The 12,161-nt window shown below is 42.5% G+C and overlaps 1 protein-coding gene across 14 annotated transcripts in view; it reads left to right on the top strand.

Moving 5' to 3' along the window:
- The window catches only part of DOCK7 (dedicator of cytokinesis 7), a 199,652-nt gene that overhangs the window by 132,917 nt on the left and 54,574 nt on the right, over window positions 1-12,161 (top strand). For 9 of the 14 annotated variants that reach the window (XR_009763566.1, XM_061633258.1, XM_061633263.1 and 6 more), the window contains 6 exons: window positions 274-443; window positions 1,687-1,841; window positions 4,041-4,223; window positions 5,356-5,491; window positions 10,047-10,143; window positions 10,631-10,648. Coding sequence is in view for 13 of the 14 variants with exons in the window: in XM_061633258.1 (XP_061489242.1) it covers window positions 274-443; window positions 1,687-1,841; window positions 4,041-4,223; window positions 5,356-5,491; window positions 10,047-10,143; window positions 10,631-10,648 (759 nt within the window). In the remaining variant the exon portion in view is untranslated. The remainder of the gene's footprint in view (window positions 1-273; window positions 444-1,686; window positions 1,842-4,040; window positions 4,224-5,355; window positions 5,492-10,046; window positions 10,144-10,630; window positions 10,649-12,161) is intronic. The other 5 variants (XM_061633261.1, XM_061633267.1, XM_061633265.1 and 2 more) reach the window with 1 other exon arrangement.

Here is a 12,161-nt window from a genome sequence, read left to right as displayed (position 1 = left end):
CTGGCTAATCTTAGAGGGTTTGCATATGAACAGATCCTGCTTCAGTGGTTAAACCAGGGGGCATGAAGATACTGGCTCCATTTACAGCTTTATTGCAGATTAATTCAATAAATGACAACATGTTTATATCTTTAATGTGAGTGTGTAACTGAAAAATACACTGTACACAAAAAAACAATATCAGTGTGTGTGTGTGTGTGTCTATGTATTTACCAAGTCTTATTTGCTCTAAAACTATTAACTAATCCTTCCAACCATACTCTATTTTCACAGTTTATTTGGATTGCATAAGAAAGTCATCAATATGGTACACAACTTGCTATCCAGCCATGACTCCGACCCACGGTACTCTGACCCACAGGTAAAGGCCAGAGTGGCTACACTGTACCTGCCTCTGATTGGAGTGATCATGGAGAGTGTGCCCCAGCTATATGATTTTACAGGTATTTTGAATGCTATTATTTGCTTGTGCATTAAGAAAAATGGCAAATTAACTGCCAGATAGTTTGTACGGCTGCCTGAGGGCTGCCTTTCACTTGAACAAAAAACACTTTTGTTAAGGAAGAGGCTCCTAAACTGCATTCAAGAAATAAGTGCTTACAACCTGGAGTGTCTATATCAATAAAAAAACATTGCACCTAGTTGCATGGGACAGGTCAGGATATATGGAGATGTCTTCCCTGCTGAGTGTAGCTAACGCTGTTCAGTTATTTTTATTTTATTTTATTTAAAAGATTTCTAACCGCCCTGTCAATAGAACGTGATATCACGGTGGGATGCAGTTGCATCAATAAAAATTTTAAATACAGCAACAGTAAACTCACAGCTTTTAAACAATAATGTCAGACATGAACAAATCTCAAGCCATTTAATTAGATCTCTGCAAAGGTTTGCTGAAAAAGATATTTAGTCTATAGTGGGCCTCATTCAAGACGATGATTAAGAGTATTGGGCTTCCTTATTGAAATGTAGGGTTCTCAGTCTGAGAATGCAAGATACAGTTCTGCTGCTTAAGCCATGCACATCTAACCTTATAAATTGCCTGCATGGGATCAGAGCAAGATGCCCACCTCTTTGAGTGGGCTCACTTCACTACCACTCTCTCCATTGCCCATTCACTTGCCCTCTCTCTCTCTGGGCCCAGTTTGCACCACATCTCAGAAGGAGGGAGATCAAGGCAAGTGGTGATTACTACTCCTCCTTTGCTCTTGTCCCTGTTGGCATGCTTGAGTAGGCCAGGTGAACATGCATCAACAACGAGGAGGAGAACTAAGAGTCAGCAATGAGGGCCCTGCTTGGATGTGAGCCTTGGCACATGCCAAACAATGCCAACTCCTGTTACCCATTCTAGATGGGCAACTGCTTGAGAACCATGTATGAAACAGTGGTGGACTACGTAGGCTAATGGAACTCTGACTCAGTATGAGGCAGCTTCATATGTTTCTATCAGCAAGCTGTTTGTATTGTTGATATCCTAAACCAAGGCAAAGGAGGCGACATCACACTTTCATTCATGTAAATATGACTGCACCCTGAACATACATATTTTGCTTGCTTGCAATCTAAAATGAAGAGTGATTTTACTACTAAGCCTCCAAATCAAATGAAACATTAATTTTGGGAGGGGTGGTGGTAAAATGGCATATGCTTGTGATCTTTCATTGGGACTGGCATATTTCTCTACAGAAAATCATAATCAGCGTGGAAGGCCTAGCTGTACAGTGGTGGAGGACTATGAAAATGAGGGTGGCAGTATGATAAGCCAAACAGTTGCCATGGCTATCGCAGGAACCTCCGTCCCACAGCTCACCCGGCCCAGCAGTTTTCTCCTCACATCATCGGTACAAAACCCTCCAGAACAGCTGTGAACAGATAAATATGCACGCCCTGTGTTTGCAGGGCAGTCAGAGTGGATGGCAGTCACGACCACGAACAGATGGCACTTTCTTGCAAGATAGAGAGTGGGTGGGAGGAGGTGACAAATAGATTGTGCTGGAACAGATTATCTCTGTTCCTGAGAGATAGTGGTATAATAATAAACTCTTTGTCTGGACATCAAGATTTAAAACTTCTCTTCCCCCTTGTGGAAAACACAGAAGAAAATGTATGTTATTTTAAAATGCAGAGGGATGGCATTACATCTTTTTTATCCAGCTAGAATACCACTAGTTTTGGTGGCTACTGGTGTTCATCTTTTGTGGAGGGAATGGAAATTTTGTTCTCATTTAGGTGACTTATTCTTTGGATGAATACTTTTAGTATGTTATATTTGCATTGTTTTATTGAATTTCTTACATATTGTGTATTTCATTATTGTAAATTGTTTCAGGATGCCCCGGTTGTGTAAAGCAATGGTTACATATCATAAACTAAACTAGTGTATTTATTTAAAGGATTTATATTCTGCTTTTTGAGAGCAATCTCAGAAAGCAGTTGACAAACAGAATGTTAAAATATAGTTCAAAGCAATATAAGATACAATATAACATAAAATATCCACTTCATGACTATGTCAGTACTTAAACCCAGCACAAAATAAATTCAACCAGCCCCCCTTCAAAAGAACATATAAGTAGCTTTATTTAGTCAGGCTGATATTCAAAGTCCTGTCTCAGTAACCTATTAGAATTCTTTGAGCGTGTCAACACGCATATAGATAGAGGTGATCCAGTGGACATAGTGTACTTAGAATTTCAAAAAGCGTTTGACAAGGTACCTCACCAAAGGCTTCTGAGGAAGCTTAGCAGTCATGGAATAAGAGGAGAGGTCCTCTTGTGGATAAGGAATTGGTTAAGAAGCAGAAAACAGAGAGTAGGAATAAACAGACAGTTCTCCCAATGGAGGGCTGTAGAAAGTGGAGTCCCTCAAGGATCGGTATTGGGACCTGTACTTTTCAACTTGTTCATTAATGACCTAGAATTAGGAGTGAGCAGTGAAGTGGCCAAGTTTGCTGACGACACTAAATTGTTCAGGGTTGTTAAAACAAAAAGGGATTGCGAAGAGCTCCAAAAAGACCTCTCCAAACTGAGTGAATGGGCGGAAAAATGGCAAATGCAATTCAATATAAACAAGTGTAAAATTATGCATATTGGAGCAAAAAATCTGAATTTCACATATACGCTCATGGGGTCTGAACTGGCGGTGACCGACCAGGAGAGAGACCTCGGGGTTGTAGTGGACAGCACGATGAAAATGTCGACCCAGTGTGCGGCAGCTGTGAAAAAGGCAAATTCCATGCTAGCGATAATTAGGAAAGGTATTGAAAATAAAACAGCCGATATCATAATGCCGTTGTATAAATCTACGGTGCGGCCGCATTTGGAATACTGTGTACAGTTCTGGTCGCCTCATCTCAAAAAGGATATTATAGAGTTGGAAAAGGTTCAGAAGAGGGCAACCAGAATGATCAAGGGGATGGAGCGACTCCCTTACGAGGAAAGGTTGCAGCATTTGGGGCTTTTTAGTTTAGAGAAAAGGCGGGTCAGAGGAGACATGATAGAAGTGTATAAAATTATGCATGGCATTGAGAATGTGGATAGAGAAAAGTTCTTCTCCCTCTCTCATAATACTAGAACTCGTGGACATTCAAAGAAGCTGAATGTTGGAAGATTCAGGACAGACAAAAGGAAGTACTTCTTTACTCAGCGCATAGTTAAACTATGGAATTTGCTCCCACAAAATGCAGTAATGGCCACCAGCTTGGACGGCTTTAAAAGAAGATTAGACAAATTCATGGAGGACAGGGCTATCAATGGCTACTAGCCATGATGGCTGTGCTGTGCCACCTTAGTCAGAGGCAGCATGCTTCTGAAAACCAGTTGCCGGAAGCCTCAGGAGGGGAGAGTGTTCTTGCACTCGGGTCCTGCTTGCGGGCTTCCCCCAGGCACCTGGTTGGCCACTGTGAGAACAGGATGCTGGACTAGATGGGCCACTGGCCTGATCCAGCAGGCTCTTCTTATGTTCTTATGTTCTTATGTTATATCCTGGTTGTTGCCATACTAAAGAGATTATCATCATTTTAATTCTTCTTTTGTCTTCAGACTTGCAGGCAGCACTCGACATTTTCGGCTGAGTCAAGTCGGAACCTTCTAATCTGTCTATTGTGGGTCCTGAAGAATGCCGACGAAAGTATTCTGCAGAAATGGTTCACAGACCTATCTGTGCTGCAGCTTAATCGCTTGTTGGATTTGCTGTATCTATGTGTTTCCTGCTTTGAATACAAGGTATAGTAATAGCAGGATTATTACAGTCACACTTTTTTTAAAAGAAGTGAAGTGGTAATCAGAAGCACACCACCTCTACTCAGTTGAAAGTGGATCTTCTGAAAAGAGTCCCTTTGTGTTTCTCATCCTTTAAGTCTTCACCAAACTAAATTCCCATCAGAAAGGGAAGCTAAATCTCTGTTTCTGCACTTCTGGAGGCTCAGTCCTTCTTTACTCAGCCATTCATACATTCCTCTGTTGGTATTGCGCCCACTGGATGTTCTTGAGAGTCAGTGAGTTTGTATTGACTACCTCTTCCAAATGTTTCATGGAAGGGTCCTCTGCTGTTTACTGTTTTCCTGAACAGCTGACTGATGCACAGTGCTGCAGGGAGCCTATAATACAAGGGCAGGCAAGAGAGCAGACCTCGGATGAATCAAAACGTCAAATACACAGTATATATACCACTCTGTAGCAAGTTTAACTGTCTTAGCTTCCCCCAAAGGAAGGTGAGAAGTGGAATTTGTGGATACTGAGAATTCTGTGTTAGGGCCAGGAAGCTGCCATCTACTGAGTCAGACCAGTGGTCCATCTAGCACAGTACTGTCTAAACTGACTGGCAGTGGCTCTCTAGGATTTCAGGCAGAGTTCTCTCCCAGCCCAACTGGAAATGTCAAGGACTGAATCTGGGACCCTCTGCATGTAAAGCAGATGCTTTATCACTGAGCTACCCCACTCCCAAGAGATCCCCGGGCCCCTTCGCAGAACTGTGGTTCCCGGGACTCTGAATAGGAGCACTGAGAGTTAAAACAGGTTTTCATTTATATTGTAAACATGCCCCTAGAATCTTCTGATCACTTTTATTCACAGAAGAATAGTTTGTTAAAACGATGCTTGTGTATTTCCAGCTGCTGTTTCTCACTTTCAATTGTGCAAGCTTCTCTTCAGATAATTTTATTATTTGCTTTATTTATTACCTAAATTTATTAGTCACTTCACAAACTACCTTCTTGTGGAAAAACAGCAATCAGCTGCAGTTCCTTGCACGTAAGTCGCTTGCACTTAAGTCGCTTGCACTTCATGGGCCCTTGGGTTTTAGTTGTTTTTAATGTGAGTGTTTCTTGTTCTTGCCCATTTTTTGTGAAACATCAAGGGTAAGAAGGTGTTTGAAAGAATGAACAGCTTGACGTTTAAGAAGTCAAAAGATATGAGAGCAAAACTTGAAGAGGCTATACTGGGGAGCATTGGGGCACGGCAAGAAATGGTACGGCGAAGCAGGGGACAGCTGGGTAAGTTGGCAGTTGCCCTTGACAGAAGTAGCTGAAACAGAAGGCCTGTTCACACATATTATACAGCCATGAGAGTGGCTGTATACTATAGCCAGCGGGGATTTTTCACATTCCGCAATGTTAAATTGAAAATATCCCCATACCATTCTGATGCTTCCCATAAGCACATTTCAAAACAAAACCTTACAAAACTTACAGTCCTGAACTCAGAAACACTTGCTTAACGACATTGTCAATTTTCATGGCGATACACAAAACAGTCAGAGAGAATAGAGAGTTCAAAGTCTAAAAAGAGAGGAAAAAAACCCAGAGCTCTTTTGGACTTTTTTTCCTGAGAGTTCTCATAATCTGTTGAAATTCATTAAAAACCAGCCATGTTCACAGAGTACCTGTAATCCTAATACTGACCTGCCACATACTCTGACCTTCATCTTCTGCAGTTTAAAAGTTTAAAAAATGCATGGCTGATTTTTAATTAATTTAATAAATTTTGGCTGGAACCCTATGATAACATCGGGCATGCTCAGTAAGAACCAACTGTCAGAGTTCTAAAAGCTAGACTCACAGCTGCTTGGCTTGCCTACTCGGGGCCATACCCACACCAGACTTTGATTTCACTTGAGACAGTCATGGCTTCCCTCAGAGAATCCTGGGAAGTGTAGTTTGTGAAGGGTGTTGAGAGGAGACTCCTGTTCCACTGAGAGAGCTTCAGTGGCCAGACTGGTTTAACAGTCAACCACTCTGATTGAAGTCTGTGAGGGGAACAGGGCGTCTCATAGCAACTCTCAGCACCCTTCACTAACTACACTTCCCAGGATTCTTTGAGAGAAGCCATGACTGTCCAAAGCAAAATAAAGGCAAGGGACAGCTTTGGTTTAAATTAGGGTGGGAGGCTACACGTGCCTGCTGTAGAATAAAAAGGTGGGGGAAATGCTGAAAAGCAATGATAGTGTACACAATGTTTTCATTTTGGAAAGGAAAGGGGCTTCCCCTCTGCCCAGTGCCCACCCACCCAATCTCCTCCCCTCCCTGCCCCTCCCCCAGGTCAGTTTGGGACTACGACCTGGTAGACCAGGATTCGAATCCCCACACAGCCATGAAGCTCACTAGGTGACGTTGGGCCAGTCACTGCCTCTCAGCCTCAGAGGAAGGAAATGGTAAAACTACCTCTGAATACCGTTTACCATGAAAACCCTATTCATAGGGTCAACATAAATCAGGATTGACTTGAAGGCAGTCCATTTCCATTTTTAAACATGATTGCACAGAAATAAATCCCATTGAACTCAAAAAGTATGCAAATGATCAAACCCACCCTCCCTTCTCCTTACTCCTATCCCCCTCTTGCCCCTCCCCTCCCCCTCTCTTTGCCCCTACCTACCCATCCCCTTCCAATCCCCTCCTTCCCCTTCCCCCCCTCTTCCTCCTCCCCATGGTCAGCTTTACCTATCTTAAGCACGATTGCACGGAAGTAAATGCCATTGAACTCTATAAGCATGCAAATGATCAAACCTGCCCTCCCCTCCCCCTTCCTTTGTTTCCCTCCAATACGCTCTCTCCCCCTCCCTCTCCCCCATGGTCAGTTTTTCCTATCCTAACCGTGATTGCATAGGAGTAAATCCCATTGAACTCAATAAGCATGCAAATGATCAGACCTGCTTTTCCCCTCCTTCCCCTCCCCCTTTCTCCTCCCCTCCCCTCTTCCTTCTTTTTCCTCCCCTGTCCACTCCAGTCCTCCCTCCCTCTCCCCCTGGTCACTCTTACCTATCCTAAGCATGATTGCATGGGAGTAAATCACACTGAATTCAATAAACATGCAAATGATCAATCCTGTGCTTCTCCTCCCCTCCCCCTCCTGCCTGCTCCCATCCCAGTCCTCCCCTCTGCATTTCCTCTCCTCCTTCTCCCCTCCCCATCCCCTGTGGTCAGTCTCACCCATCCTAAGCATGATTGTGGGGGACTAAATCCCACTGAACTCAATAAGCATGCAAGTGATCAATCCGCTCTCAGCAAACTTGCACAGGATCCCATTTCTTACCTCCCGGATTAAAAAGCAGGGAAATTCACTGATAGGCAAATATTTCTTATATTGCATTTCATTGTATTATAATTTGCATTCCATTAGAATTCAAATTGTAATATAATTCACTAATAGGCAAAAAACCTTGCGGTTTAAGAACATACCTATAGCCAAGAGATATTTCTATCAAACTTTAAAAAGCAGGGAAATTGCGCAGCTATAGTGAATGCACCAGGGGAGCAGGAGACCTGACCTCCTCTCTGAGATATTGGACTGCCCTACAAATTTGTCAACATGCAAACACCATTTGGGTTGGTCTTTCACAGTCCAATCAACTTGCTGTGTAGGTTGGAAGAATTTGGTAACATGTGCCTCTGAGCATATGGTAAGTGGTGGCAACACCTGCAACCAGCCCAAATAATAGAAAGAAGACATGTGCTGTGCTGATCTTGTTTTAGCAGGGAGGAAGCAACTTTAAGACAGTTGATATAGTTCAGATCGTCACTTTAAATATGTCTGATTTACATTGCAATTTTAGTGAAGTTTCCTATATGAAATCATTTTCTTTTGTTTCTGTTTCCATGATGATGTGAAGTACAGCAAGCAACACTTTGCAAGATTTACACTAAAAAAAACTCCAAACATAATTGTGGAATTATTTATTTATTTATTTATTACATTTGTATACCGCCCCATAGCCGAAGCTCTCTGGGTGGTTTACAACAAATAATGGCACTGACTTCTGCAGAATAGTCTCCAGTGGACCTCAGGAGTGTCTCAAATTGCACAAGATAAAACAGTGGGAGGTGAAATATATTCTAGCAAAATTCTAGGTGTGCTCTATGTTTTTAATTGGCCGTGCCCACCTTGCCTTAAATAAAGTGGTTTAAACATAGCAGGCTGAAAACATGCATCCTCTTTTTTCCAACAGCTAGAGTCATTGCTGAAGTAGCAACTTATTGTAATCAGTCTGATTTTACATCAAACTGCAGTTTCAGATTCAACTATTAATGCACTCAAAATAGAAATAGAACATAACCAACAATTTGAAATACAAAAGGCTGTCTTCACCATCATATGACATTGACCAATAAAAAGGCTTTGAAATTAATAAAAATCAATTTGACACAGATTTCTAAGATGAATAATGAGGGAAATAAAATTTTCTAGTTTAGATTATCTGTAGAAACATTAGTAACACAGGAAAGAAGCAAAGTAAGAACACCAACAAACATAGAAAAATATAATTCTCTATCTTTGGAGATGGCAGGTGTTGCCACCACTCACCTTATGCTCAGAGGCACATGCTACCAAATTCTTCCAAGCTACACAGGAAGTGGATTGGACTGTGAAAGACCAACCCAAATGGTGCATGCATTTTGACAACTTTGTAGGGCAGTCCAATATCTCAGAGAGGAGTTCAGGTCTCCTGCTCCCCTGGTGCATTCACTATAGCTATGCAATTTCCCTGCTTTTTAAAGTTTGATAGAAATACCTCTTGGCTATAGGTATGTTCTTAAACTGCAAGGTTTTTTGCCTATTAGTGAATCCACATTAAGAGGGCTATATGTGATGAACCGAGTGAGGTTGCTGTCCTGCTACAAGCACTCACCTCTGCAGTGATGAGGCAATGCAAGGCTAAGCTCCTATGCTATAGGAGGGCAGGGCTCTGATGTTGCTTCAGCAACAGTCAGCCTTTAACTGAGTCCTAAATAGGAGCAGCACTTCTGTCCCAACTATAAGCTCTATCTTCACTGAAAGGTGCCTCTCCAGTTAAAGGGGCCCAGCCCACATCAGTGGAACAAGGGAGGCACTGATTGTACTGGGTTGCAATGGAGCTCTCTGAGTCAGAGGATGGTGATGCAGCATCTCTTGTAACTGAACTAGTTTTATGAGCTTATGAATAGTAAAGTCTCCTGATAGCTTTAACTAGAGATTAGAGAACGGGGTGGGGAAGCCTTAGGCTCAGGGGCTAAATTTGGCCCTCTAGGCCTCTCTGTCTGATACTCCATGACCCTGCTCTGATTTTGTTGAAGTGCTTTTGCCTGACTGGAATGTGTAATTTTGATAACCCCTCTTGCTATCTGGATGGAGGTAGGGTGTGAATGTGTATATGTGTGTGTAAATCACTGACTTTTGCATGGCTGAAATGTAGCCTGATGTACACAGGTAAATGTTACATCTGTAACTCTCTCCCCCTTTTCCTCTGGACCTGTCCATCTCTGGTGTGTGGCCCTGCCAGTTGCTCATGAAGGAATATGGCCGTTGGGCTGAAAAGGTTCCCCACCCCTGTTCTAGAAGATGGCGTAGATTTTCTCTCACAGTTGCTTTGAAGATGGTTTATTTTGTATTGAAAAGGGTTAGTTAACAATGATGATAATGGTCATACTTCAAAATGAATCATCTGATGCCTCAATGGGGTTAATCATTCCCTGTGTGCAGTAGGGTGTCATCACAATACCAGTATTTGCCTTCGACTGCTGCATTTGAAAATTTAATATTAAAAATATTTTTAAAAAAACATTTGCTTGGCAGAAAGAAGTCCTTCTGGGAGTGCCTTTGGAAGTCAAGAGAACTTGAGATGGAGAAAGGATATGACTCACTGGCGACAGAATACAGAAAAACTTGACAAGTAATGCTATCTTACCCAAACATTTTAACATTGGAATGGCCATTTGGCAAATATAGGGACTGGTCTCGCCCCTTTTGAAGCTTAGTGGACCATAGTCTGAGCAGATTTAGACCTGAACTGAGCAAGAACTAACCTTGTAAGAATAACTTTGAAAAGTAGCTATCACACATGCAAGCTGTTTTTTAAGACAAATGGAGGTGGCAATCCTATACCCACTTATCCAGGAGTAAGCCTCATTAAACTCACTGGGACTTGCTTCTAAGTAGACATGTCTGGGATTGTGCTGTAAGCAAAGTCTGCCCATGCACTGATAAGACTGCTACGACATGCTCTAAGTTACAGCCACAAGCCACTAGATATACTTGCAGAGCGTATATGTGCCGTCGGTCACTTACTCCATTAGAGCATTCTGGAGTTCTCAAGGCTTGCTTCTTTCCTGTCCTAATCCAACACTTTGATTATTTTTCCACATGTGCTGTGTTTTTAGAAGCCACAAACCAGCCAGGTATTGTAGTATTGGTATCCTGCTGTGTTGGTTTGGGGTTTGGTTTTGTTTTGTTTGGGTTGCCAGTTTGTACTTTTGCGTACTTTTGTCATTGCAAATGCTGGCTTTTAATGCTTGGCAGCAGCTTTGTAAGCCTGTGTGTGACTGCAGTAGTCCCTTTTGTTGTATAAGCGCCTGCTGGTGTTTGCAGTGGTTGGGGTGGGTAATTAGGTGTAGGATTTATGGTTGCAGCTTTGCTTGGCATGCTTTTTGTCTTCTTATAAGGCTCTTGAGTGCAGATTGGTAGACCAAAATTCTTTGCAGAAGGTTTTGTTTGGATTTTTTTGGCAACATGAATTTGCTATAAAATGTAAGAGCGTGTACAAGCTGCTCAGGATGTCTCCTTTTGTTTGTAGCATGAGGCATGTCTGCAGTATGGTATGAATATTGCAGTCAAGTTATGTGTTCCCTGATAATCCAGTGACACCATTAATGATGCAAAAGAATTGTGTCGTTTTAATCCTTCATTTGGCCCCCATAAAATTCTGGAGAAGTTTGGTAAAAGAGTCCAACAGCTGAAATGTAAGAAGGTCACGTGCTGTATAAACTGCAGACAGGAATAACCGAAAGATCCATATGGCTCTAAAGCACTCTCCTGTTTGAAACCCTTGCAGCACATGCAAGACCAGGACATTTACTGCCTTCTGAACAGTTCAGTTGTGGATATACAGAGAGCACCCTTAAAACACATATTTAGCCCTAGAGATAACACTAGAACCCAGCCAAACATGCTAATATATCACAGAGCTTTGGACTCCTTGCCAGCGTTTCCCTTTTTCTGACAAAGGCTCTACATGACACAGAAATAAATTTGGTAAAATGCCATATGGAGAGCCACAGAAAGTCACTGTTGACAGTACTGAGCTAGAGATCTGATTCAGTGTGCTTTTGCAGGCTCTTCACATGAATTAATATTAGGTTGTCCTGGATGAAACCAATTTTCTAGATCCATTTCAATCAGAGTTTAGGCCTGGTTTGGCATGGAAACTGCCTTGGTCAACCCTGTATGATGCCTTTTGTCAGGAGAGAGATAGGGGGAGTGTGTCCCTATTAATCCTCCTTGAACTCACAGTCGCTTTCACTATCATTGGCCATAGTATTCTTCTGGAATGACTGTCCAAGTTGGGGGGGGGTGGCATTGCCACCTCCAGACGGGTGGAGCTTGGGGAGTGTTATTTGGGCCTGTGGAACCTTCAGTGTAGGGTCCCACAAGGTTCAGTTCTATTCCTTATGCTGTTTCACATCTAAGTGAAACTGCTGAGTGGGGTCATCCAGAGTTTTGGAATGCATTGTCAAGCAATATGCTGATATCTGCAGGTGTGGCAGCGGATGTACTAGATCGATGTTTGGCCTTGGTAATTGCCTGGAGGAGAGCCAACAAACTGAAACTTAATCCAGATAAGACTGAGGCACTGTTAGTGGGTGGTTCCCTAAACCAGATGGGTAGGGCAGGGCATGCTCTGGATGGGGTTAC

The sequence above is a fragment of the Rhineura floridana genome, chromosome 6, assembly GCF_030035675.1.
Source record: "Rhineura floridana isolate rRhiFlo1 chromosome 6, rRhiFlo1.hap2, whole genome shotgun sequence".
Taxonomy (NCBI): domain Eukaryota; kingdom Metazoa; phylum Chordata; class Lepidosauria; order Squamata; family Rhineuridae; genus Rhineura; species Rhineura floridana.
The sequence above is the reverse complement of the archived record's forward strand: the minus strand, read 5'-3'. Positions and strand labels throughout refer to the sequence as shown.